General features: G+C 36.6%; 1 protein-coding gene across 1 annotated transcript in view; it reads left to right on the forward strand.

The window, feature by feature from the left end:
- The window catches only part of DEUP1 (deuterosome assembly protein 1), an 82,305-nt gene extending 57,890 nt beyond the window's left edge, over positions 1-24,415 (forward strand). The window contains exons 11-14 of the mRNA XM_054577711.1: positions 5,796-5,819; positions 8,658-8,854; positions 17,298-17,412; positions 24,239-24,415. Coding sequence (XP_054433686.1) covers positions 5,796-5,819; positions 8,658-8,854; positions 17,298-17,412; positions 24,239-24,415 — 513 coding nt within the window. The remainder of the gene's footprint in view (positions 1-5,795; positions 5,820-8,657; positions 8,855-17,297; positions 17,413-24,238) is intronic.
- Positions 24,416-24,765: the final 350 nt, after the last annotated feature.

Genomic DNA, 24,765 nt, shown 5'->3' on the forward strand with positions numbered 1-24,765 from the left:
GGTATAAAGTGATTTCTCAATAGTACTTTAATTTGCATTTCCATGGCTACAGTGTGCACATTTTTTAATATTTATTTGACAATGTACTATGAGTTAGTTGTAGTCTTTGTTCATTCTTCTGTTGGGCTGTCTTTTTCTTGTCAATTTATAACAGCACTTTTCTAAATTTATTGTTTGTAATTTTATTTACAAATTCTTTTGCTATACAAAAAGTTTTCAACTTTTATTTGTCAAACATGAATATCTTTTTGTTTATAGCTTCTCATTTTCCTTCCTTGCATAACAAGGTTTTTCCAATGCCTAGACAGTATATATAATTTTTAGTGTTTCTTCTAAGATTTCTACATTTATCACCTAAGCTTTTAATCCATTTGAATTGTAATATTGTATGTGATAGAAAACAGGAACCCAATTTAAAATTTTATATCAGTGTGAAGTTCAATTTATCTAGTTTCTCCTGGTAATTTCCTGTTGGATTCAGTTTGGGATTAAGTTTATATATTAATTTTGAAGGGACTGTTATTTTTATGCTAGTATATTTTCCCGTCCAAAAATATGACATGGCTTTCCATTTCTTCATTTCTTATTTTATGCTCTTCAATAAGATCTTACAATTTTCTTTGTATAGATTCTGTGCCTTTATTTCTAACTTATTTTAAGTATTTTATAATTTTTGTCATTTTCTTAAGTGGGACATTTTCTTTTTTCCATATATAAAAATTTATTATAGTATAGAAAAAAGGCCAAATTATCTGTTAGTTTTAGTAAGCATTTTACTTGAGATTCTTAAGTTTCTTGAGATATACAATTATTCATCAACAAAAAGTTTTATCTCTTTATATTGTTCATATCAGTTATCTTTATCATATTGTAAGAGGATATTAAATAATGTTGCCCAAGAGAATATTAAATAATAGCAATTACCGACAAATTTGTCTCACTCATGATTTTATATTAAATTGTTTTAGTGTTTTACTGTTTCGGGTAATATTTTGTTCTTGATTTATGGTCCTTATTATATCTTCCTTTTTTATTTTTATTATTGACACTATCATTAATGTCTCCATTTTCTCCTTTGCCCACCTCCCAGCCTCCACTCCCTTTCCCTCAGGCCATCACCACACTGTTGTCTGTGTCCATGGGTCACGCATGTATGTTCTTAGGCTGATCCCTTCACCTTCTTTCACCCAGTCCCCCTCTCCCACCCTTCTTATGTCTTTGTATCGCGAATTTGCTTAGAGTTAAGATTTGTTGTTGGTTTTTATTAAATGTCTTTTTAGTATATATAATATCATGTGGTTTTTGTTCTTTAATTTGTTGATATGTAATAGACTATGGTTGGCAGATATTTTCCTTTATTGATCCACCTTTGAATTCCTGGAATAATTCTTGGTCATGTATTCAGTAGCTAGTTCTGCCATAACAAAGTACCGCAAACTGGGTGGCTTCAAACAATAGAAATTTCTTGTGCATTTCTGGAAGCTAGAAGTCCAGAGGTGTCAGCCCTTAACAGCCATACTCGAACTATTTTGATATATTGCTAGATTCAATGTGATCATATTTTATTTAGAAATTAAGATCTGTATGTATAAATGAGATTTGTATACAATTCTCTTTTTTCTACTTGTTTTAACATTATTCTGGCTTTATTATATAAATTTGGAGCTTTCTATCTTTATGAGTGGGCTAAAAGTATTTAAATAACATGGGAAATATCAGTTCTTTAAAGGTTAGAAAGAATTTAGCTGTGAAACCATCTAAACATTGAAGTGTTGTTTTTGTTTTTTAAAAAAGATTTTATTTATAGATTTTATTTATTTTTAGAGAGAGGGGAAGGGAGAAAGAGAGGGAGAGAAACATCAATGTGTGGTTGCCTCTTATGCACCTTCCACAGGGGACCCAGCCCACAATCTAGGCATGTGCCCTGACTGGGAATCGAACCAACGACCCTTTGGTTCACAGGCCAGCACTCAGTCCACTGAGCCACACCAGCCAGGGCTGGACATTGTAGTTTTAAATAAGTAAGTTTAAAAAAAGTTTAATGCAAGTAAGCCTTCAATTACCTGTCCATTACCTCAGTATGTTCAAATTTCCCTTCTTCGTTTTGTTTTGGTTTTTTCTCTGTAATTTTTATTTTTCTAGTAAATCTTTACCCATTCCAATTTGTTTCCTTATTATCAAAGGTACTAATATCCTACAATTCTTTTCATCTCTTTTATATTCTGTGTTTATGTTCCTTTTTCATTTCTAAGCTTGTATAATTTAGGTTTCACTCTCCTTTTTTGTCTGACACACCAGGAGATTATTTATTTTATTAGTATTTACAAGTATTGGCTTTTGGATTTATAAACTTAGATTAAATTTTATCTCCTCCATGAATTTGTCTTCAACTACTCTAGGCCGCATTTATTTCTTCTCTTTTTGACTTTCTTTAGCACTCTTGAGTTATAAATATTTAGCACTGTTTTTAATTGCCTTTTTTTTAATTTTTATATAAGTATATGCATTTTTGTCTCATCAGTTATAGACCTCTATAGAAAAGAAGTGATTATATTTTATAAGTTTTCTTCATACAGGGTTTGGTATAGAGTAGAGCTCAATAAATATTTGTGGATTTATAATCTCACCTGTAGTCTAAGAGACAGGAATAAATTACCATGGAAACCATTTCTAATATCATTAAAGAGATCAGCAAAGACAGTTTTATCCCACTTCCTGCATGATCTCAGTCCAAATAATTGTTACTATTCATTGATTAAAAAGCATTAGAATTCCTACTTGGTGCAGCATAATTTAACACACAAATTATACTTGAATACATGTGAATAACATACTATTACATTTTATATTATTCACTATTTTTTCATACACATTAGTTAAATCTCAATTTTTAGGTGTATTTTTTTAAAAGTATATTTTATTGATGATGCTATTATAGTTGCCCCATTTCTTCTCTCCCCTTTATTCCGCTCCTCCCTGCACCCCTCTCTCACCGGCATCACCCCCAGCCCTTAGTTCATGTCCATGGGTCATACATATAAGCTCTTTGGCTTCTCCATTTCCTATGCTGTTCTTAACCTCCCCCTGTCTATTTTGTACCTACCAATTATGCTTCTCATTCCCTGTCCCTTTCCCGCATTCTCCCCTGTCCCCCTCCCCACTGATATTGCTCCCTGTGATCTCCATTTCTGTGATTCTGTTCCGCTCTAGTTGTTTGCTTAGTTTGTTTTTGTTTTTTTAGGTTCAGTTATTGATAATTATGAATTTGTTATAGTTTTACTGTTCATAGTTTTGATCTTACTCTTAAGTACACTCCTTTAACATTTCATATAATAAGGGCTTTGTGATGATGAACTGCTTTAACTTTACTTTATCTGGGAAGTATTTTATCTGCCCTTCCATTCTAAGTGATACCTTTGCTGGATAGAGTAATCTTAGATGTAGGTCCTTGCTTTTTACCTTCTTAACTGTAAGATTTCTTTTGAGGAATCAGCTGATAGTCTTATGAGAACTCCTTTGTAGGTAACTGTCTCCTTTTTCCTCTTGCTGTTTTTAAGATTCTCTCTTTATATTTAATCCTGGGTGATTTAATTACGGTGTGTCTAAGTGTGTTCCTCCTTAGGTCCAACTTCTTTGGTACTCTCTCAGCTTCCTGGACTTGCATGTCTGTTTCCTTTGCCAGACTGGGGAAGTTTTCCTTCATTATTTTTTCAAATAAGTTTTCAATTTCTTACTCTTCCTCTTCTCCTTCTGGCACCCCTATGATTTGAATGTTGGAACATTTAAAGTTGTCCCAGAGGTTCCTAAGCCTCTCCTCATTTTTTTTGAATTCTTGTTTCTTCTTCCTGTGCTGGTTGAATGTTTATTTCTTCCTTCTGCTCCCAATTGTTGATTTGAGTCCCAGTTTCCTTTCCTTTACTGTTGGTTCCCTGTATACTTTCCTTTATTTCACTCTGTATAGCATTCACTTTTTCCTTTATTTTGCATCTGTACTCAATCATTTCTCTGAGCATCCTGATCACCAGTGTTTCGAACTCTGCATCTGATAGGTTGGCTATTTATGTCACTTCATTCTTTTTCTGGAGTTTTGATTTGTTCTTTGGGCCATATTTATTTGTCTCAGGCACCTGTTATGTTGTAAGGGCAGAGCCTTAGGTATTCGCCATTGATTGAGATATTCAGATCATAGGACTACAAAGGATTAAGTAGAGTCACTTTAAGCATTTTCATGTGAGAATATGTTTTTTAAAACTTTGTGAGAAGAAGAGTTTAGGCTCTCCCTAGGAAACTTCTTATAGCATTTAACTCAAAAAGCATCAAAAATCTTTTCTTCTTGCTCTAAACTTCTCATTTTGTGCTTTAAACATGTTTCTTATTCTCTTCTGAAGACACATTAAAGTTGGGTGGCCCATACCAGTGAGTAAAATTTTATCATGAAGCTACATTGCTCAAAACTGTATGGTCCTGGCACAATCTCAACTGTTAGAACATTAGTTTAGAATGGTCCAAAATACATGGATTTAGTATATAATTTGTGGCATCACCAACAGGGCGGGGCAACCCAGGTCACTGCATTGTGACACTGTATGTGGAGGAGGGGTCAGAGAGGGAATGATCACATTTACTGGGTTCTCACCCCACTTTAAGTCACTTCCTCCACTACCCAGAAGCAAATTGCACCCTTCTGGTGCTGATTTTGGGTTGGTGGGCTTGTGTACATTCTAGGATCCTGTGGATGTCCCCAGGGAACTCCCCTGTGAGGCTGGGAGTTTCTCTCACCACCGCAACCCCCACAGATTTTTACAGCCAGAGGTTTTGAGGCTCCCTTTTCCTGCGCTGGCACCCTGGTTTGTATGGTCTGTCTCCCTCCCCAGTTGCTCCTCCCAGTTTATCCATACATGAGTGTGGGACTGCCTGGTCCACCAGCCACTGTCTTGTCATGCATCCCCTCCACCACAGCTGCCCGTCTCCTCCCCTTGGTGAATGTTTCTTCTTTAACTCCTTGGTTGTTGGACTTCCATACAGTTTGATTTTTCTGGCAGTTCTGGTTGTTTTTTGTTTTTAAATTGGTTGTTGTCCTTTTGGTTGTGCAAGGAAGCAAAGTGTACCTACCTATGCCTCCATCTTGGCCAGAAGTTCTAATCTACTCATTTTTTTTATTTATTGTGTTTGCATGAAGGTGAGATCTCTTTTTCATACTTGATTACCTCTGTAGCACTTAGCATATATATATATACACAATATGTACTTGTTTAAAGATTGGTTAATTGGATGTCATAAAATGGAATATCATTGATTTATGTCCCTCAGTGTGATACTTATTAAAATAAGATTTAGTCATATGTATTTTATGTATGGTTATACATTCACATAGGAAGTTTACGTTATAACTGCTCTCTATTTTTTGTATGAAGTTTTAGAATTGACTTTGGTAATTTAAATAGTCAAGGCACTCCCAAAAGAGAAAAATCTCACATCTATTAAATTAAAAAAAGACTTTAGTATAATTCTTTCCTCTTTAAGAATTTAGAATCTATTTTATCACTTATTTAGGACTCTTTTTAAAGATTCCATGAAGAAAAGTTTTATCTGTCATGTGTTAAATTAACTACTTAGCTAGATAGTAAGTTCCTTCTGAAATAATTTTATAAGTAGATACAGAATCAAATAATTGGTGCTAAAGTTTTACCTCAGGGAAAAAGAAACAAAGTATTTACATCATTATTTTTAGGTCTTCTAAAATATGTGGCATTTATATAATATTAAAATAACAATTATTTTTTTTTCCTTTCTAGGTAAGTGAAGTTACTGATATTAAGGTAAGTTATTTCTAAATAGTTAGAACTTTGAGAACTTTCTACTTGACTAGCTGTGAGGCTCCCTGCTGACTGATACTTAGGGACAGACAACGTTAAAAATGCACCCACCAGTGGCAGCTGCAGCAGCCCGCGCACAGCATTATCCAGTGTATGCGGGGCACTGGCGCCGCTCCTCCAAAGGGTGCACTGATGGGACTGACCCCCTGCTATGTAAGTTCCTCAGGTCTCAGTGAGATTCTTGCAATAGTAACAGTGCTAATAAGAGGCTCTTGGCTCTGAAAAATGTTTTCCTTGGATTTGTGCAAAAACTTAACTGCATGGAGAAAAGTGAGAGCTTTAGCTTTATTCTGCTCCTGGGTAGCTAATGAAGAAACCAGTCTATCATGATAATTTGTGTAATTTCATATTTACTTAAACCTGTATTTATATTTATTAAATTTTATTTCATTTAAAGAAAGTGTCATAAAATCAGCTTTAATCAGAACTCAGAATTTATGGTGATTTTAAAGACTAATTTGCCTTTCACTATCCATAAATTTTGCTAAATAAATAATAGCATAAAAAACTAGTACCCTCACTAGTATCTAAAACATCCATTTACACACTGAAAATCAGCATACTAACCATAAGGCATGATTAAGGCCAGTCCTGTAGAAATACTTTGTTAACCTAACTATTATTGTTGAATATACATGAATTGAAAAGAATAAGTGTGCATACAAAATACTATTATTCAGGCACTTCATTAATTCATCTGGCCTAATGCTAGTGTGTCCAGGTAAATAGACACCAGAGGTTTTGCCACTTCAAGAATAAAGAAATGGATTAAAACTATGAAACTTTAAAATTTTAAAGAAAAAAAGAAATTGAGATAACAGGCCTATAAAACAAACCATCAGAAATACAGAAGTAGAATTTAATCAATGTCTATTTTCACATGATATCCATCTAGCAAAGGATATGTTCCTGAAATTGCTTGAGAAGTATTTTTTTAAAAAATGAAATGAGAGAGCTCAGAAAACATTGTTGTTTAGGAAAACAGAATATGCTCATAAATATAAATCATGTAAATGCATTAGCTGTGTAATTCTTCCAGGTCATGCTCACAATATCTATATTCTTAGAAAAGTGTGGGCTTTTAAATAAATCATTACTATTATTCTTAATTATTTTAACACTAAGCCAAAAAGAGTCACAGATAAAATCTAAGAAAAAGCTTGCATAAAGTGTAATTGAGCAGCAGACCATCAAGAATTATACATTTTTAATAGCAGATATCTTTTGGGGAATAAAATTTTGAATCCGTGACCTTTTCCAATCAGATCTGCTCATATGAATATTTTCCTAAGAAGGGCAAAGTTTTATAAGACTCTGCCTCCTATATATGTATCACAAACCTAATTTTAGAGCAAACAATCCTTTCTCTCTTAAAGCAGATTCCGATTGCTCTTTTATCTGCACTGGTGTATCTCAAACGAGCAGCTGTGGAGACATACTGCATACAGGCAGGGGCTTAATGAACAGAGAAATACCTGCCATGGTTCTTTTCCAAAGGGCACTGTAGTCAAGACACATATAAGCATATAACCCTTTCTGTATTATTTTTGGGAAGTTTGCCCTCCTGGAATGTTTCCTTTCATTCAAAAGTGAGACCTTTCTAAAGATTCATAAGCTTCTAAAATGCATTAGGCAGTGAACAGAAAATGTAATACGAAACTTTTCCTTTGAAACAAAAAGTAAAACAAATAAGCAAATGTTTTTAATACCTAATATATATGACATTTTAGTACCTAAAGTATAATGCCATGAAATGGCACTGAAAGCCTTAAAATTAGAAACTTCGAAATGAAAGCTCTAGGCCATATTCATCCAAAGTCTCACTGGCTTTTAATCATAGAAATTTGGATCTTCAGAAAAGATATTTCATACATGAAATTTCATACAGGCACACTTTTTGTGCTCAAATATGTGTATTACCCTTTTAACAGTAGAGAAGTATTATTCAATCAGCAAATACACAATTCATAGATATTCAAATCATAGGACCACAAAGGATTAAGCAGAGTCACTTTAAGCATTTTCATGTGAGAATATGTTTTTTAAAACTTTGTGAGAAGAAGAGTTTAGACTCTCCCTAGGAAACTTCTTACAGCGTTTAACTCAAAAAGCATCAAAAATCTTTTCTTCTTGCTCTAAACTTCTCATTTTGCACTTTAAACATGTTTCTTATTCTCTTCCGAAGACACATTAAAGTTGGGTCGCCCATACCAATGAGTAAAATTTTATCATGAAGCTACATTGCTCAAAACTGTGTGGTCCTGGTACAATCTCAACTGTTAGAGCATTGGTTTAGAATGGTCCAGAATATATGGATTTAGTATACAATTTGTTGCATCACCAACAGTGGAATCAATATAGGATTTTCCATAATGACATGTATCATTTTAATCAGAAAAAAATTATTTCAAATTGAAATCTATGTTAATTCTGGTTCTATTATTAATCAACACTAGAAGGCATGCCCTATAAACCACAAAACTCTTAAATCTAGCCAACTTCTGCCAGATGCAGAGAATGCTGGTCATGAGTGAGCCTTTTCCTGTATCAGAACGTGGCCAATAGTGTATGCATTGCTTTTATGTCAGCAGCAGCTGTCACAGAGTATCGGTGTCCTGAGGAGACGAGGGTGGGAAATGACATTTAGGAGGCACACAAGAACAAAGCCACACCATTTGATGCGAATGAAAGGGCCTTTCCAAGACAGGGGTCCAAAGGCACAGAAAATATGCATCACTTACCAGAAACAAATTTTCAGTGATGGTTTATTTTATTCCCCAGAGTATGGACTGCATTAACAGGGAACATTCAAGGTACACATCTGTTAACAAATTGGAGTATGAAAATGAAAGGCTCCGAAATGATCTTGCAAAACTTCATGCCAATGGAAAATCAGCATGGAATAATCACAAAACCTATGAAGAACTGGGACAGTATGCCTATCAAAACAAAATAAAAATGGAAAAAAATGGACATAGGTATGTTGACTCCATTACGTAAGGGTATAAATGTGTAAACATTTAATTGAAATTAATTTTTAAACCATTCAAATTATAACTTTACATATTTTCTCTTCAGTTTAAATTTTATTTTATAGTGATAATACAGTAGTATAGATACACTATTTTCTATGAAATTCTGTGTTGTTAATAGCTTTCAAAATATACCAGTGAAATGGGTAGAGTGTTACAGTAAGTTCACTTCAGACCCTTCATAGTAGCTGACATGTATAGAAAATATACAAATATATAATCTTACTTTTTATGTCATAGGAGTGGAAAAACTAGACATTAATGTTACATATATTATTCTAACGAAATAGAAAATATAGGAATTCCATGTTCACTTCTGACTTAACTTCAATACACTTTATATTGACACCAGCATTAGCAAAAAACCACTGGTTATTCATAGGGAATGGGTTGTCAGAAAGGTTTTCTCTGAGTGAAGGGAAGTATATGGAAAATCATTATCTGCTGTCTGCATTATCTCCATGCCCTTTAAAAATGTCTTAGTTCAAAATTTAAGTAAATATAACCATAAAATTAGACTAAGTTATTCAACTTCAATAAAATACTTATGGAGTCAAAACCCTCTCTGGAGGCTTTCACTGTTTTTCTAAACTTGGAAAATGCTCAATAAAATAAACAAGTTTCTTTTCTATAGAATCTTTCAGTCATTAATATGTTAATATACCTTGTGAGTTTTCAAGAAGGGGAATGGCATATAACATTTCCCAAACTTATTTGATATCAAATTTATTCACATTCCATGGTGCTGAGAAATGAATGAATAGGTCTGGGCCCAACTTCAGCACAACTTTTGCTCAGAAGCTTAGCATACTTAGCATGAAAATGCTGTTTTCATATAAAATAATATTTACATTCTTAGGAAATTTACCTAACCTTGGTAACCCTCACTTTCCCATCTGACAAATAGGGATAATAATTATAAAGTGTTTGTGATGATTATAGGAGAAATTATATAGGAGAGTTTCATGTGAAACAAATATAGCGGTTCCATAGATTTTTGCCATTATTATTATTATTACTAACAAAACTGTTAGTGTTTGTAATACTATTAACACTTCTGCTACAACTCACATGCCTAAAAAGTATAAACATCTAAATATAACAATCCCTCAAAAATAATGAGGGAGGGGCAATGCCAAACTCATCCTTTTAACTGAGCATGTCCAGTTTTCAGGTACATAAATCCATAAATCCAAGGGACATACTTAAAAAATGTGCCTTTTCCACATTCTTGTGGATGTAGTTACAGCTCTCCTCCTTTTACCACTTCAGCCCTCCATGTATTAGGATATATCCTAATCTGATGCAAGAAGTAGCAACCACTCAAAAATGCTGAATTAATAACCACTCTTCAAGAGGTTTTCTTTAGAAGGAAATGAGGGAAGACTAGTTGCTACCCCCCAAAAATGATGGTGGGGTGCTGTGGTAGGCTGGGGGTGGGCGAAAGCAGCAGGGGAGGTGGAAGAAGTCATTGAAACAGCCATGGGCCAGTTCTCTGGTCGATGCGCTCATGTTAACTGGCCACTATAACTGAAAACCTGTCTAAAGGGGTCTAATCTTAATTTGGGTATAAGAATATATTTTCCAATATAGATTAAACCCTTTTTGAAGTGCTTCCCTACTCTGCAGATTCATTTCTCCATGGGTCAAATCATGACCCCATGTCTACAGTGTTCTCATTGTAAGAGAAGGCAGGCCCCTAAAGATATGAGAAAGTGTCTTCCTATGTATGTCAGTCCATGTCAGTCATCGGTTTGTATAGAGCACCCGTTAGGTGCAGAACATTGTTTCCTATCCTTGCCTGTTGGAAATAACTTTGAAAACCTCAGATGAAGGTAACCAGGTGTTATTTAAACAAAAATGCAGTTATTCTGCCTTTTATTATTTTTTAAAAGTATTTTATTGTTCAGATTTTCCCCTTTCTTCTCTTTGCTGGGTAGTACAGAATGTGTTAAAAGTGCCTAACAAAAACAAGGCAGACGGCAGCATAAGAGGTAAAATGCTCAGCAGGCGATCATCTTAACAAGCGTGTGGACTAATATTCCTGCTGCAAAGCCTTGTGTCCTGCCACTCTCATTTGTTGAAAGTTTCATTAAATTTGTTTTAATGCCTTGTCTGATTTCAGTGTTCTCCAGTGACCTGGTTTTTAACAGAAACAGCATTTCAAACGTTCTGAATAAATTATTACTGCGTAAAAGTCTCTATGGGGAAAGAGTTGTTGAGATGCAAGGGCACTGTGAACTCACCAGCAGAGAACTGTTAAAGTACATAGCCATTAAATTTAGCAAGTGAAAAATGAAATATCTTTTTTCTCACAACACAACTAGCTCAGCAAAATCAATAGTGAAAGCTACATATATATCTACTAGACATAAAACCATCCAAAAATACATGTTATATTTACATATCAATGGCTAATGCAAAAAGGTTGCATTAAACGATTTGAGAAAGGAAAAAGATTTTAGGTAAAAATATAGGAAGATAATGGTCCACAAAATTTTAAAGCCTGTAGTCTAATCTTTAGCCATGTCTTGCTTTTAATTAAACACAATTTGTATCACTTCTGGTCAGGATGGAGGTGTATGTAAAAAAGGCTCTCCTTCCCACACAACCACTTCAAAATTACAGCTGAACTATAGAAAAACCATCACTCAGAACCATCAGAAATTGAGTTGAATGGTAGTCCAACAATTACAGAATTAAAGAGACCATATCCATCAAGACTGGTAGGAGGGGTGGAGATGTAGAATGGGCTGGTCCCACATCCACGTGTGGTGGATACAAATTCAGAAGGGATATTTCAGGAGCAAAGAGTCCCAGCCCCATACCAGGCCCCCCAGCCCAGAGTTTTAGTGCCAGGAAGATAAGTCCCCATAAATTCTGGCTGCAAAAACCAGCGGGGATTGAGTGGGTAGAAGAAACTTCCTCTTAGAGAACCTGCACGTGAATATACCCAGACTTACTCTCTCTGAGCTCTAGCACCAGGATAGCAGCTCAAAAGGCACCCAGTGGCATATGGAGAGGAACTGAAGAGTCTGGCATCACGGCACAAGCTGGAGGACAGGGCAGCTTTCTATGAGACACAAATGAGGACAAAAGCCATTGAACATTTTCTGAGCCCTCCCCTCACAGAGCCACCTATGAGATTCCATCAACCTCGCTAACACTTATGCTGCCTGGGAGATCCCCTGAGGCTCCGCCCCACCCAACTAACTGGCCCACTCCAGCTGTTAACAATGGCTTTTCCATATGAATAGCTGATCTTGGCTCCTGCTTCATATCTTCCTAAATTCTCTCAAGCACCAGCAGCCTCAGCTATCGCTTAGCACCTGGAAGTCTGGCTAAGTGGTCCCAGTCAGGCACTAGCAGCAGCCAGCTTCAGATCACAGTTTGGCTTCACCTGGGAATCTACAGGCCCAGCACAAGGAGCAGCCATCTGCAGATTGCTTTGTAGCTCATGCAGGATGGCCCCAAGCAATACACAGTTGGGGGCTGAACATGATCTGCACCACCCAGGAAACCCAGAGTCTGTGCACTCAGTGGACAGCTACAGACCACATCACAGCACCACCACCCTGTCCCTGCACAGCTCATACTTCACAGAGTGGGGAGGTTGGTGGTAAGTGGTCACAGCCAGTCCTTGCTGAGGACTGGCCTGACTGGCCTGCGTAAATCCCTCCCATTGGTCCACCAACAATGCTCAACTACAAAGAGGAGGGTGTACTAAGCCCACATGGAAGGTGTACTTCAAATACCCAGCTTGGGTGATAGGGGAGGCTGTGCCACTGGACCCTACAGGACACATACTATATTAAGCCATACTACAAAGGCACAGAGTCAAAGCAGCTCTACCTAATACATAGAAACAAACACAATGAGGAGACAAAGAAACATGCCCCAAATGAAAGAACAGATCAAAATTCCAGAAAAAGAGATAAACAAAATGGAGATAAGCAATCTATCAGATGCAGAGTTCAAAACACTGGTTATAAGGATGCTCAAGGAACTCAGTGAGGACCTTAATAGCATAAAAAAGTCAGAAATGAAGTTACACTAATTCAAATAAAAAACAATTTACAGGAAAACAACAGCTGAGTGAATGAAGTTGAGAATCAAATCACTGATTTGGAACATAAAGAAGCAAAAAACACTCAACCAGAACAATAAGAAGAGAAAAGAATCCAAAAACATGAGGACAGTATAAGCAGCCTCTGGGATAACTTCAAGTATTCCAACATTCACATCATAAGGGTGCCAGAAGGACAACAGAAAGAGTAGGAAATTGGAAATCTATTTGAAAAGTTAATGAAAGAAAGCTTCTCCAATTTGGTGGGTGGAGGAAATAAACATGCAAGTCCAGGAAACACAGAGGGTCCCAAACAAGATGGTTGCTAAGAAGCCCACTCCAAGACATATCATAATTAACGTGCCAAAGGTAAAAGAAAAAGAAAGAATCTTAAAAGCGGCAAGACAAACGAAGTTAGTTACCTATAGGGGAACTCCTGTAAGACTGTCAGCCAATTTCTCAAAAGAAACTTTACACGCTAGAAGGGATTGGCAAGAAATATTCAAAGTGATGAAAAGCAGGGACCTACAGCCAAGATTGCTCTACCCTGCAAAGCTATCATTTAGAATGGAAGGACAGATAAGAGCTTCCCAGACAAGGAAAGACTAAAGAAATTCACCATCACCAAATCATTATTATATGAAATTTTAAAGGGACTTATTTAAGAACAAGAGGAAGGTCAAAAGTAGGAACAATAAAATGGCAATAAATACATATCTGTCAACAATTGAATCTAAACAAACACAAACTAAGCAAGCAAGAAAAACAGAAACACAATTATGGATGTGGAGAGTGTTTTGATGGTTTACAGATGGAAGGCATATTTGGGAGAATTGGTGAACAGGTGATGGGATTAAGAAGTACAAACTGGTAGTTACAGAATAGCCATGAGAATATAAATTACAATACAGGAAATGGAGTAGCCAAAGAACTTATACGCATGACTCATGGACATGAACAATGGTGTGGGTATTGCCTGAGGGAGTGGGGGGTGCGGGGTGGAGGGGGACAAAAGAGGAAAAATTGGGGCAACTGTAACAACATAATCAATAAATTTAATTTACAAAAATAAAAGAAGCCATCAAGCATTAAAAAAACAAACACAATTTATATAATTATTAAAATAATCTTTGATTTTCTCAGAAGCAATTCAATTTTTATTGTTTTTCACTCCTGTTAGAAGTGATGTTTCTTTATGCTCATTGAAGTAAAATGTGAAGCATTTAAGGATATTCCAAAGGATTTTCTTTCCAATAACACAGTAATTTGGCATTTTAACAAAAATATGATGAAATGTAATTGCATTGGATGAGGATGCATTGAATATTTTCAATGATTTTAATAGTTAGGAGTTGTGAAGTTTAGGATAATTTACAAACTAATTTGGAGTAGTGGTATCCACAGCTAGTAATATATAACTAATTTTAATAACAAATCAATGTTATAATAAATGGAGTTTTGTCTCTAAGATACATACTTAAAAGTAAATTTATGGTTTTAGAAATTATGTCAAATACTGGAGAAATTTTAGTAATCACAAATATTAGTAATCAAAATTGCTTCAAGTCTAGTTAATAAAAGTGTAAATATTAAAGTCAGTAAGTTTATCATAATCACTCTCACGGGATCCCTTATCAAGGAGTCATCTGAGAAGTGAAGTAAGTTGAGAAAATTTTGTACCATGGTGTTACTCATAAGGAGCAGAAGAGTAGGCTGAATAATCCTAGGCCAGGAGATAATGAGGAGTCCACAGGATGAGCAGCATTACGTGGAGTGCTAGGAGGTGAGGCTGGAGGTAGGTGAATTAGCATAGTTGTGAAGGGACCCTGCCTCATGCTGAGGACATTGTCCTACAACGTGGGGAAAATTAATGGAGGGACAGGATTGGATGGGCAGTCAGACAGCTCTGAAAACTGCCAAGAGTTGACTCAAATCTCAAGTGGGTACAGTTCTCCCCCACAGAGGGATCAGATCCCTTGTGGCAAAAATAGACAGAGGCCTTGGAATAGAGCCCATGGAAAAGATAACTGAACAAATTAGCTAATGAGAGGGTATTAAAAGTCTTCTGAAATAATTTTTAAGATGGCTTTTAAATTGATATACTTAGCATTTTAGGCAAGGTGGTTTTATGAAATATTTGAATAGTCGTATCCTAGAAAATGTGTCAGATATAAAAATGATTTAAAGTAAAAGTACTTTACTTCATAATGTAGTCTTTCCTTTCAATCTCTACATTTTATTGATCTTACAATAAAAAGAATGTTCCTATATAAATTTTAGTAAATAACACCATAAAACTGTATCTCTACACACAAAAGAAAATGGATAATTGAGATAATTATTTAGATCATTTAGGACAAAAATTACTTTCCCGAAATATCTGTATACTTGAGATTACAGAAAGGTATATATATTTCTTAAATCTCTTCTATAATTGTCTTACTTTTTGTCACTGTGCTTTGAAGTATAGATGGTAGCCTCACTCAAATTAAAAGGTTCAACAGAAGATTCTATGCAGATGTACGTACTATGCTATTGTTATAATTCTATTTGATTGAAGGATGTTTCATCTGTGCACATCATAAACCATGTTATTTCCCTTTAATTTGTTGTTTTGTTTCCATGGTAATTATGGTTTGGGAGAATGAATTCAAAAAATGATATATTTCAAGATAAGTAAAAATGGAACACATATTGTGTTTGTTTTTATGGACTAATTTACAGATGCCTCACTTAACTTGCATTGCTGTTTGTATGCATAGCTTTGAAAATGTTTGCATAACAAGAAACAAGTATATATAGGTAGTCTTTGGATAAGAACAGAGAGAAATAGTGTAAATTTTTTGGAACTGTATGAAATTAAAATATGAAGGCTTTGAAAATGGTTAATCAATACCTGCAGAGATTTGAATTAGTAGTAAAAATAAATAATTTTAATTTGAAGAGGTTTTTATGTTTTCATGGCCTTTGATGATTTTTATTAAATTTAAACCCTGTTTTCATGGTTTAATGCTCAGAAAAATATTTATTTAGCTCCAAACAGCCCATACTGTTGGGGCTTTGGGGGTAAAATTTTAGGGTAAATTGGTTTGTGTCTTTGTTTTATTACTTATCTGTTTAGTCAGCATACCAAAATTTAAAACCTAACTGGTATTTTATTCAGTCTCAGTTTCTACATTATATTTTAGCACAAACAACAAATTCTGTACTGCGCCTTTCATGCAAAGTGTGGATTTCAATTCTTATAACAACCTTTTCTGTGCATGAAAACATTAAAGTAACAGAAAGATAAAGTCACCTGCTCAAGGTCAACAGACAGTGTGGAAGAGCTTAGGAGATGATGTAAACTGAAAATGTTATAAATTATTAGTTCCTAAAGGAATGAGAATTATAAAAAAAAAACACCTTGTTCTAGAACTTTTAAAGTATAATACTGTTAAGAAAGCCAGTGAAGTTATCTGAAATACAAAACAGGAATTAAGTACCTATTCAGAACTGTGAAGGCAGCATTGTTAGTTGTTTTGAGATTTTTCTCAAACTGGTTTCATTTTAATTAAGTGGCAGAGATACAAAAGTGAAACAGGGAGGGAAGCAATGTAAGCTGTAAGGATAGCAGAATATTTTTACCAATTACTGTATACATTTTTCTGCTTTATTATTAATCATTCTAAGTTTTTAAAGTAGGGTAGAAATTATTATTAAACAAATATCTTTTAGTTTTTTTAAATTTTTGTATTGCTCTTAATTGTTTATTTGCACTGGGCCCCTTATTTTGGCAGCCTCTCCCCTTCCACCTGCCATCTTCCCCTGTCTGTCTCCCTCCCTTGGTCCCCTCTTCCTCCAGTTCCACTCCTCTTCCATAGCCCTGTCTGTGTCCCTTCGCCACTGCTTACTCCAGGTTGGGAGTTCTTTTTTTCTTTTTTTTAATTTATTGGGGTGACATTGGTTAATAAAATTAACCAATAAAATAAGACTAGTCAAGTGTACAATTCTACAATACATCATCTGCATACTGTATTATGTGGTCACCACCCCAAGCCAAGTCTCCTTCTGTCACCGTTGATCCCCACCTCTACACTCTTCTCCTCCTCCCCCACCCCTCTCCCTCTGGAAATCACCATACTGTTGTCTGCATCTATGAGTTTTATTTATTTACTTTTTTGCTTAATCCCTTCACCTTTTTATCGAGAGATCTCTAGATAACAAGCCCAAACATTTTCTGTGTTTTCCCTCAGTTAGACCTCAGAGAAGTTAAAATCCTTAGCTATGTAAACAAACAAGTGTCCTTGGTAGCAACAATGACCCCCATCCCTTGTCTTTTAGACTTGGCCAAGACTGTGAGCCAAATGGAAGTGCAACGCCTCCATTGCCACCTTTGCCATTTCAAATGAAAGAAATGACAAGTCCTCCAGTTAGTGATGAAGAAGTGTTCCCACTGGTAAGTTGCAGGATATTTTTTTCTTTAAGAGGTAATTACTCTTACACTGATACCGATATACTGATGTATGCATAATTGTTCAAGAAAAAATGTTGCTGCTTGAGTCATTTGGCCATGCTTATCTACAGAAGGAAAAGAGATCCATAATGTGTCATGAAGTACTGCAATCAATGGTTATTCACCTCTAGTGCAGGCCAAAATTACAGTGACATTTTTAAAAGTGCTGTACGCAGGACTCACTCCAGGACATTCCATAGACCCTCAGGGATCTCTGTATTTTCAAGGGCTACAGGTGATCTTTGATGTTTGTTTAAAAAAATCTTTTCTATTGCTCTGACATACATACAAGGACATGCACAAATCAGAACTGGACAGTTTGATGAATTACCATGAAGGGAACACATCAATGCAACTACCATCTAAGTATTACATAGAACAGCTTAGCACTCCGGAACTCTCCTCACGGACCCTTCCCTTCCCTCCTTCAACTCACTCCCAGTGTAACCACTATCCTGACTTGTAACATCATGAGTGAGTTGGGGCCTTTAGTAAATTTTATATAAATGATATCATATTCTATGTTCTTTTGTGTCAGGCTGCTTTTGCTCAATACTGTTTATGAGATTAATCATCTATATTGTTTTACATAGCTGTTGTTCATACATTTTTGTTTCTCTATCGTGTTCCATTGTATATAAATGCTACATGCAATTATACTACAATTTAACCATTCTACTGTTAATGTACATTTATATCCTGTTTGGCACTATTACCAATAATGCTGCTAAAAACATTGTACATGTCTCTTGATGCACATGTGTATAATTTCCATTGGGTATATACCTAAGAGTGGAATTGTTAGCTAATAGGATGTGCATAGGGTCAGCATTAGGAGGTTCTGCCAAGCTGCTTCCCTAACTGTGTGAACCAGTTAACACCCCAACAGGTAGTGTGTGAGTGTTTTCTTTGTTCTATATTTTTTCAACACTTAGTAGTGATTGGTCTTTTAAATTTAGCTTTTATGGTCAGTGATTAGTTACATCTTATTATGGTTTTAATTCTTATTTCTCTGGTGACTAATGAGGTTGAGTGCCTTTTCATATATTTATTGGCTGTTTTTATATTCTCCACTATAAAGTGTCTGTTCAAGTCTCTTGTCTAAGTTTCTGTTGGATTACCTTTATTCATATTAATTTGTACAGTTTTTTATATATTCTGGATATAAACCTTCTGTTGATTATATGTTTTGCAGATATCTTCCTCCACTCTTACTTGACTCTTCACTTAATGGTATCTTTTGATGACCACAGTTCTCAATTTTAATATATTCAAACAAAGATTTATGAATCTTTTCCTTTATGGTTAATATTTTAGTTGTCTTATTTAAAACTTTTGCTTGTCCCAAAGTTATAAAAACAGTATCCTATGTTTTCTTTCTTTTTTTGTCATATTCAAGAATTCATTGCCAAACCCGATGTTGTGAAGATTTTGCCATTTCTTTGTAGCAATTTTATAGGTTTTGTTCTTACATTTAGATCTTTGTTCCAGTTTTGAGTTAATTTATACGTATGGTGTAAGGTAAGAGTCCAATTTCATTTCAGCTTTTCTGACACGATCTGTTGAGTGACTATCCATTCTCCATTCAATGGTCTTGCCACCCTTTTCAAAAACTATTGGACCATATATACGAGGGTTTATATCTACTCTCTCTGTTCTATTCCATTGCTCTACATATCTGTCTTTATACCAGCACCACAGTTTTGATCACCTTAGCTTTGTAGTAAGTTTGAAATCAATGAATGTGAGACCTCCAATTTATTTTTATTTTTCAATATTGTTTTAGCTATTCAGCATCCCTTGACATTCCAAATGAATTTTAGGATAAAATTTTTGATTTCTGAAAAAAATGTCATTGGGATTTTGATAGGGTTTTCATTGAATCTGTACATCACTTGGGTAGTTTGGATAGCTTATCACTATTTAGTGTTCCAATGCATGAACATGGATATATTTCTTTTTTTTTTAATTGTTTAAATACTCTTGTCTCCATTTTCCTGCCACCACTTTCTCCTGTCCCACCCACCCCCACCTCCCACCCTCAATCCTTCCCCACTTTGGCTTTGTCCGTGGGTCCTTTATACATGTTCCTTGACTTGACCCTTCCCCTGCTTTTCCCAATTACCCACCTCCCACCTTCCCTCTCATTACTGCCGGTTTCTCTTTTCTTTCCACGTTGCTGGTTATATTTTTCTTGCTTGCTTGTTTTGTTGATTAGGTTCCATTTATAAGTGAGATCATATAGTAATTTGTCTTTCACCCCTTGGCTTATTTCGCTACATAGTATCCTATGTTTTCTTCTGGAAGCCTTGGCTGTTTACTTTTCATATTTAGAACTACATCTGTAATTAATTTTTGTATATGGTATAAGATAGGATTCTCAATCCTTTTCCCCATGGAAATATTCACTTGAACTTGCACATATATTCCAGTCCAGTAGATTCTTTTGATTTTTTTCTGTATTCAGAATCAAAATAATGACAGTTTGTTTTTCTACTTTCAAATCTTTCTACCTTTTTCCCCCTGCATTGTTGTACTGACCAGAACCTATACAGTAAACGTTGAGAAGTAAAACTGGTATTGCCATCATCCTTCTCTCATTCTCAATTGCAAAAGGAAAGTTTTCAGTATTTCACCATTGTGCATGACATTTGCTGTAGACTAAACTAAGTAAGCCAGAAGGATACTATGTAGTTTGCTTAAAATATTGATTAGTAAATAATGCAGTTATCATTGATAACAATGCCAAGAGCATGACCATGGGAGTAAGTGCCTGAAATGATGTGTTCCCCAGGATTCTGTGTTTTAACTTCTTTTATTTGCATATCTTGTATAATTTCATTTGGACTTATGGCTTTAATCATTATAATTTCCAAATGTGTATCTCTGATTCATACCTATCTTCTGAAGTATGGACTGATATATCCCACTCTCTACTTGCTAGTCTGAGTCCCAGGTCACCTCTAGCTCAGCTTTATCCAAAATTGAATGCATATTTTATTCACAAAATATACATTCAGAATCTATGCTAGAACCTGGGGAATCAAAAATAAATAAGATCTTACCCTTAATGGGCTCCCTTTACCTTTTTTATTTCTCAATAAATGGCATTGATGTCACCCAGTTACTCGAGCCAGAATCTAGGAAGTCATCCCTCTGAGGTCTGTCAGGTTCCCTAGGATCTGAGGTGGAGATTCTTGTGAGGGGATCTATTGAGACAGTATTCTCAGCAGAAGAGTGAGGGAAGCAGGTGGGAGAATGGAAGAAAGGCTGAATAAGGATGAGGTCTGAGCCAGAGATTAGTTCATCTGGTCTCATCAGGGACTTGGAGCATGGGTTGCACAACAGAGTTGGTTCCCTGGAGGGACGAGAAGTCTGGCGTTTTGTGCCCCTGTGTCAGTCAGTCTTGCATCTAATAGGAAATGGGCTGAAGGAGGGATTGCAACTTCCCAGATGAGGCAGGGGCCTTCAGTTCAGCCGAGGGCAGGTCTCCAGAGAAGCTGTCAGCTGTGAGCTCTTAGCAGCCAACACTCACAGCTGCTACAGGATAGATGCATCAGCCTAGTGAAGGGGATCCAGCAGCATCCACTATAGTCCACCTGTTGAACCACTCAGATCTATGTTTTTTCTACGTCGTTCATTCCTTTCAAACATAGTCTCTCCAAGATTCTGGCTGGTCATAATTTCTGGGAATACTTATAAGAGGAGAGTTAGTGGTACATCCCTTGATGCTGCAGTTGGTCTCAAGGACTTACTTAACTGATACTCGCCATCTCTTCACCCATTCTAGATTCCCTTCCCCCTCAGCTGGCACCTCTATTGGTCCAGATGCCTTGCCTTGTGGGGTGAGCCCTGGTTCCCATGCCCTTATAAGAATGTGGTTTGCCATTTACAGTTAAAAGTAGGCATGAGAGTACCAAAAGGCCACTTCAGTGGATTACCTGAGTAAGTAAGTAAATAAGTACCAAATATATTTTTCACTGTCTCCATTATGTAGTAGTCTTACCTCTTAGCAGTGATTGGGGTCTGTTACCTCTGCAGGCATAGAACCTCTTTTTTATGCCTCTGACCTGTCGGCATGAGAAGCCCTGCGACTAGGTGCCAACCAAAGCTTTAAATTCACTGAGACTCTTATAGGCTCCTTGTGGAAGGATTCCCCCTGTGAGACCCTTGACCTGTAGACCAACAGAGCCCAAAAGTACAGAGACAGAAGGTACAAATTCTCTAAGTTGGTCAACAGAAGGGGTAGAAAGTAGAGCTATCCCTATATCCTCCCTTGTATTCCCAGATCCATGTATTCTACGTGTCAGAAACACAGTAGCAAATAGCAGCAATTGGATTAACGTCTCCACCGGATACTGAAAAATGGCACCCCATCCTCACAGGATATAATTTCCAAGCTGATGCCTCAGCTGTGCTTTCAGGAAGCCTATCGGGGTAGCATCCTCTGGATGGTGCTGTATGTGATAGGACCGGTGGATACCATGGTCATGCCCCTACTCCTCTGCCATTAAGTAGATTCTTTTGTATTAATCAGGGTCTCATGTCAGTATGTCAGTCACTCTGTGAGCAATAGTGGTGTTGGCCAAGGCAGGAAAGGCAGAATATATGTCAATTCCAATAGGGATAAAACATCGCCCTTTCCAAGATGTAAGGGACCTGGTGGAATCTAATTGCCACCAAGAGACTGGTTGGTATCCTTGAGGGATGGTGCCATGTCAGGAGGTCAGCCTTGGTCTTTACCGTAAGCAGATCAGACATTCAATGGCAAGAGTAGCTAGATTAACTTTGGTGAAAGGGAGTCTAGCCTGTTGGGCCCCTGCATAATATCCACTGGCATGGCCAAGGACAGAGGCTAGATCAAGTCACCCTGTCCACTTTCTGAGATGCTCTGTCCCAACTGGGACTCTGTATTATGACAGGAACTGTTTTGCATACAATGTACAGTTTTCTGCTGTAGATGGTGTGGCCTTACTCCAGAAGCTTAAGGTCAGCAACACCACTTCCCAACTGAGACTTGCTAGAGGCGCCACATGGTATCTTTCTCTGCCTCAAATTATTCTAGAAAGTCATTTGGCCCAGATAGTAGGACAGTTTGTAACCCTTTCCCAACCCACTGCAAAGCCCTTTCTTTCTCTGGGCCCTACTAAAAAACAAAAAACAACAACAACAAAAACCCAGCAGTCTGTTTCACCCAATAAATGAGTCAGATTATTCCACCCAAGAGGGGCATATCCTGTCTCCAAAAACCTGAAGCCTGAAGAGACCCGTCAAGCTTTACGTTTCTTTTGTAGTGGTAAGAAAGGCAAGGTACATTAACCTGTGCTTAAGAAGAGGTAGTGCTGACATGGTCCATATCGCTGGACACCTGAACACACTATGTCGAGCCCCTAAATCGCTCATGGGTTTTGTCTTTCACTCTCTGGAGTACATGTCTTGCCACTTCCTATTCATCAGGTCTTACTGTGATGTTAATGTTAATATATGATTGAAACAACTTATAGTTTGGAGTCCTTGGCATGTCCAGATGGTCCAGGCTCCTTCAGAATTTATTGTGACAGCATGATTAACATAACATAATGTGGGGCAAAAAACATGGACATGTACTCTTGTCTACTCGTGTGAGTGCTAACTGCTTCTGGCCCTGCTCCTTATTCAGTAGTAAAAAGGATGACTTTGCCAGGTCAACAGCAGCATTCCAGGTACCCACAGCTGTGATATTCTACTTTAGTAAAGATGCTGTATCTGGCACAGCAGCTACAGCTGGGGCCACTTCTTAGGTAAGTTTGCAGCCCTCCACCATCATCTGCCATGATCCATACACTTTTGGTAGAGGCCACACTTGTGAACTAAATCCCCCCGAAACAAAGTTCACCTGTGTACAAATCATTGCTTCTTCAAACCCTTTATAAAGTCCCATTCTTCCAAATAAAACAAAAGTTGAAGACGTGGCTAGGGATCACAGAACTAGAAAATTTAAATACAAATTTCCCCAACTTATTTTTTTAATTAACTTAAAAATAATTTTGAATGAAGTACTAGAAAATTATCTAATATTACCCTTTATTCCTCAGCCACAGAGGGTGTGTGTGTGTGTGTGTGTGTGTGTGCGCGCGCGCGCGCGCACACACAAAAGTAGACACTAAACAAGTCACAGTTAAATGGGCCCTTTCTTCTCATGTGAAGGGTGGACCTGGGCACCCATCCCTGAGGCTTTCTCGACTGTAATTGGACAAACAAGATCCCCCCCAGCCGATGGCCCTCCGCACTTAGAAGCCACTCTTGCCCCTGAGAGGGATCATACTACCAGCCCTCCTCACCCAAGTAACTCCAAGCAGCAATGAGCCCTCTTTTAAAGCCAATCTTGATTTTTTTCCTATATAAACATTCTTTGCCCCATTCTACTATAATCTTTACTTTATCATTTTAGAGTTTCCTATTTTCAGAGGAAAATCATTGGCTTTGCAAATTGGTGCAGTATGTTTTAGGTAGGTTTCATGGTAATTATGTTGCATAATTACCCTGCATTTGTGGTTGGACACTGTAACAGTCTTCTAGAGCTTTTTGATGTAATGGAGCTGTGCTGTTTCAGTCCCTTTAGGATTTCATTAGAGATTGCATTACACTAGTAGAGGGAATTCAGCTCAAGGTATATTATTTCCTTAAGGGTTGCAGTGTTTGACAATATCTCAGGGACGAAGAACACTGGGAAACATGAAGATTTAAAAAGGCTTGGTGTTCCGCACCTAACTTTTCTTTCTTTCCTTAGTCTCCCCCAGATATGTCCTTCCCAGCTTCCTTGGCTGCACAGCATTTCCTCCTGGAGGAAGAGAGGCGAGCAAAAGAACTTGAAAAACTTCTAAATACACATATTGATGAACTGCAAAGACATACAGAATTTACTCTTAATAAATACACCAAACTGAAACAAAATAGGCACATATGAGCTTTTAAACTTTTTTTTGTTTCCCCCATACCAAGAAAAAAAGCTCTGGCAAAATATTTACAAAGCTGATTAATGAAACTGAGAAATTTTCTTCTGTTTTCTTGAGTAAGTAATTTCTGTAAGGCAGCTAGAAAGTAGTAAGTATTTTGTTTGAAAAAGCTGTTTGTATTTCTGCATTAACATAGTAAATTGTTTGGCTATACAGTTACTATAAAATAAACATCACACTCCAAAAGAGCTTTTTTTCAGACTATGAATATTTTAGAATTAAATAGTCAGTTTTTTTTCCCCCATTTGAATCATGTATACTGAAAACCCATTTCCTCTATAACAACACAAAATGAGGGAAA

Source organism: Pteronotus mesoamericanus, unplaced genomic scaffold (assembly GCF_021234165.1).
Source record: "Pteronotus mesoamericanus isolate MK-2021 breed Mesoamerican mustached bat unplaced genomic scaffold, CSHL_Meso_final contig_457, whole genome shotgun sequence".
Classification (NCBI taxonomy): domain Eukaryota; kingdom Metazoa; phylum Chordata; class Mammalia; order Chiroptera; family Mormoopidae; genus Pteronotus; species Pteronotus mesoamericanus.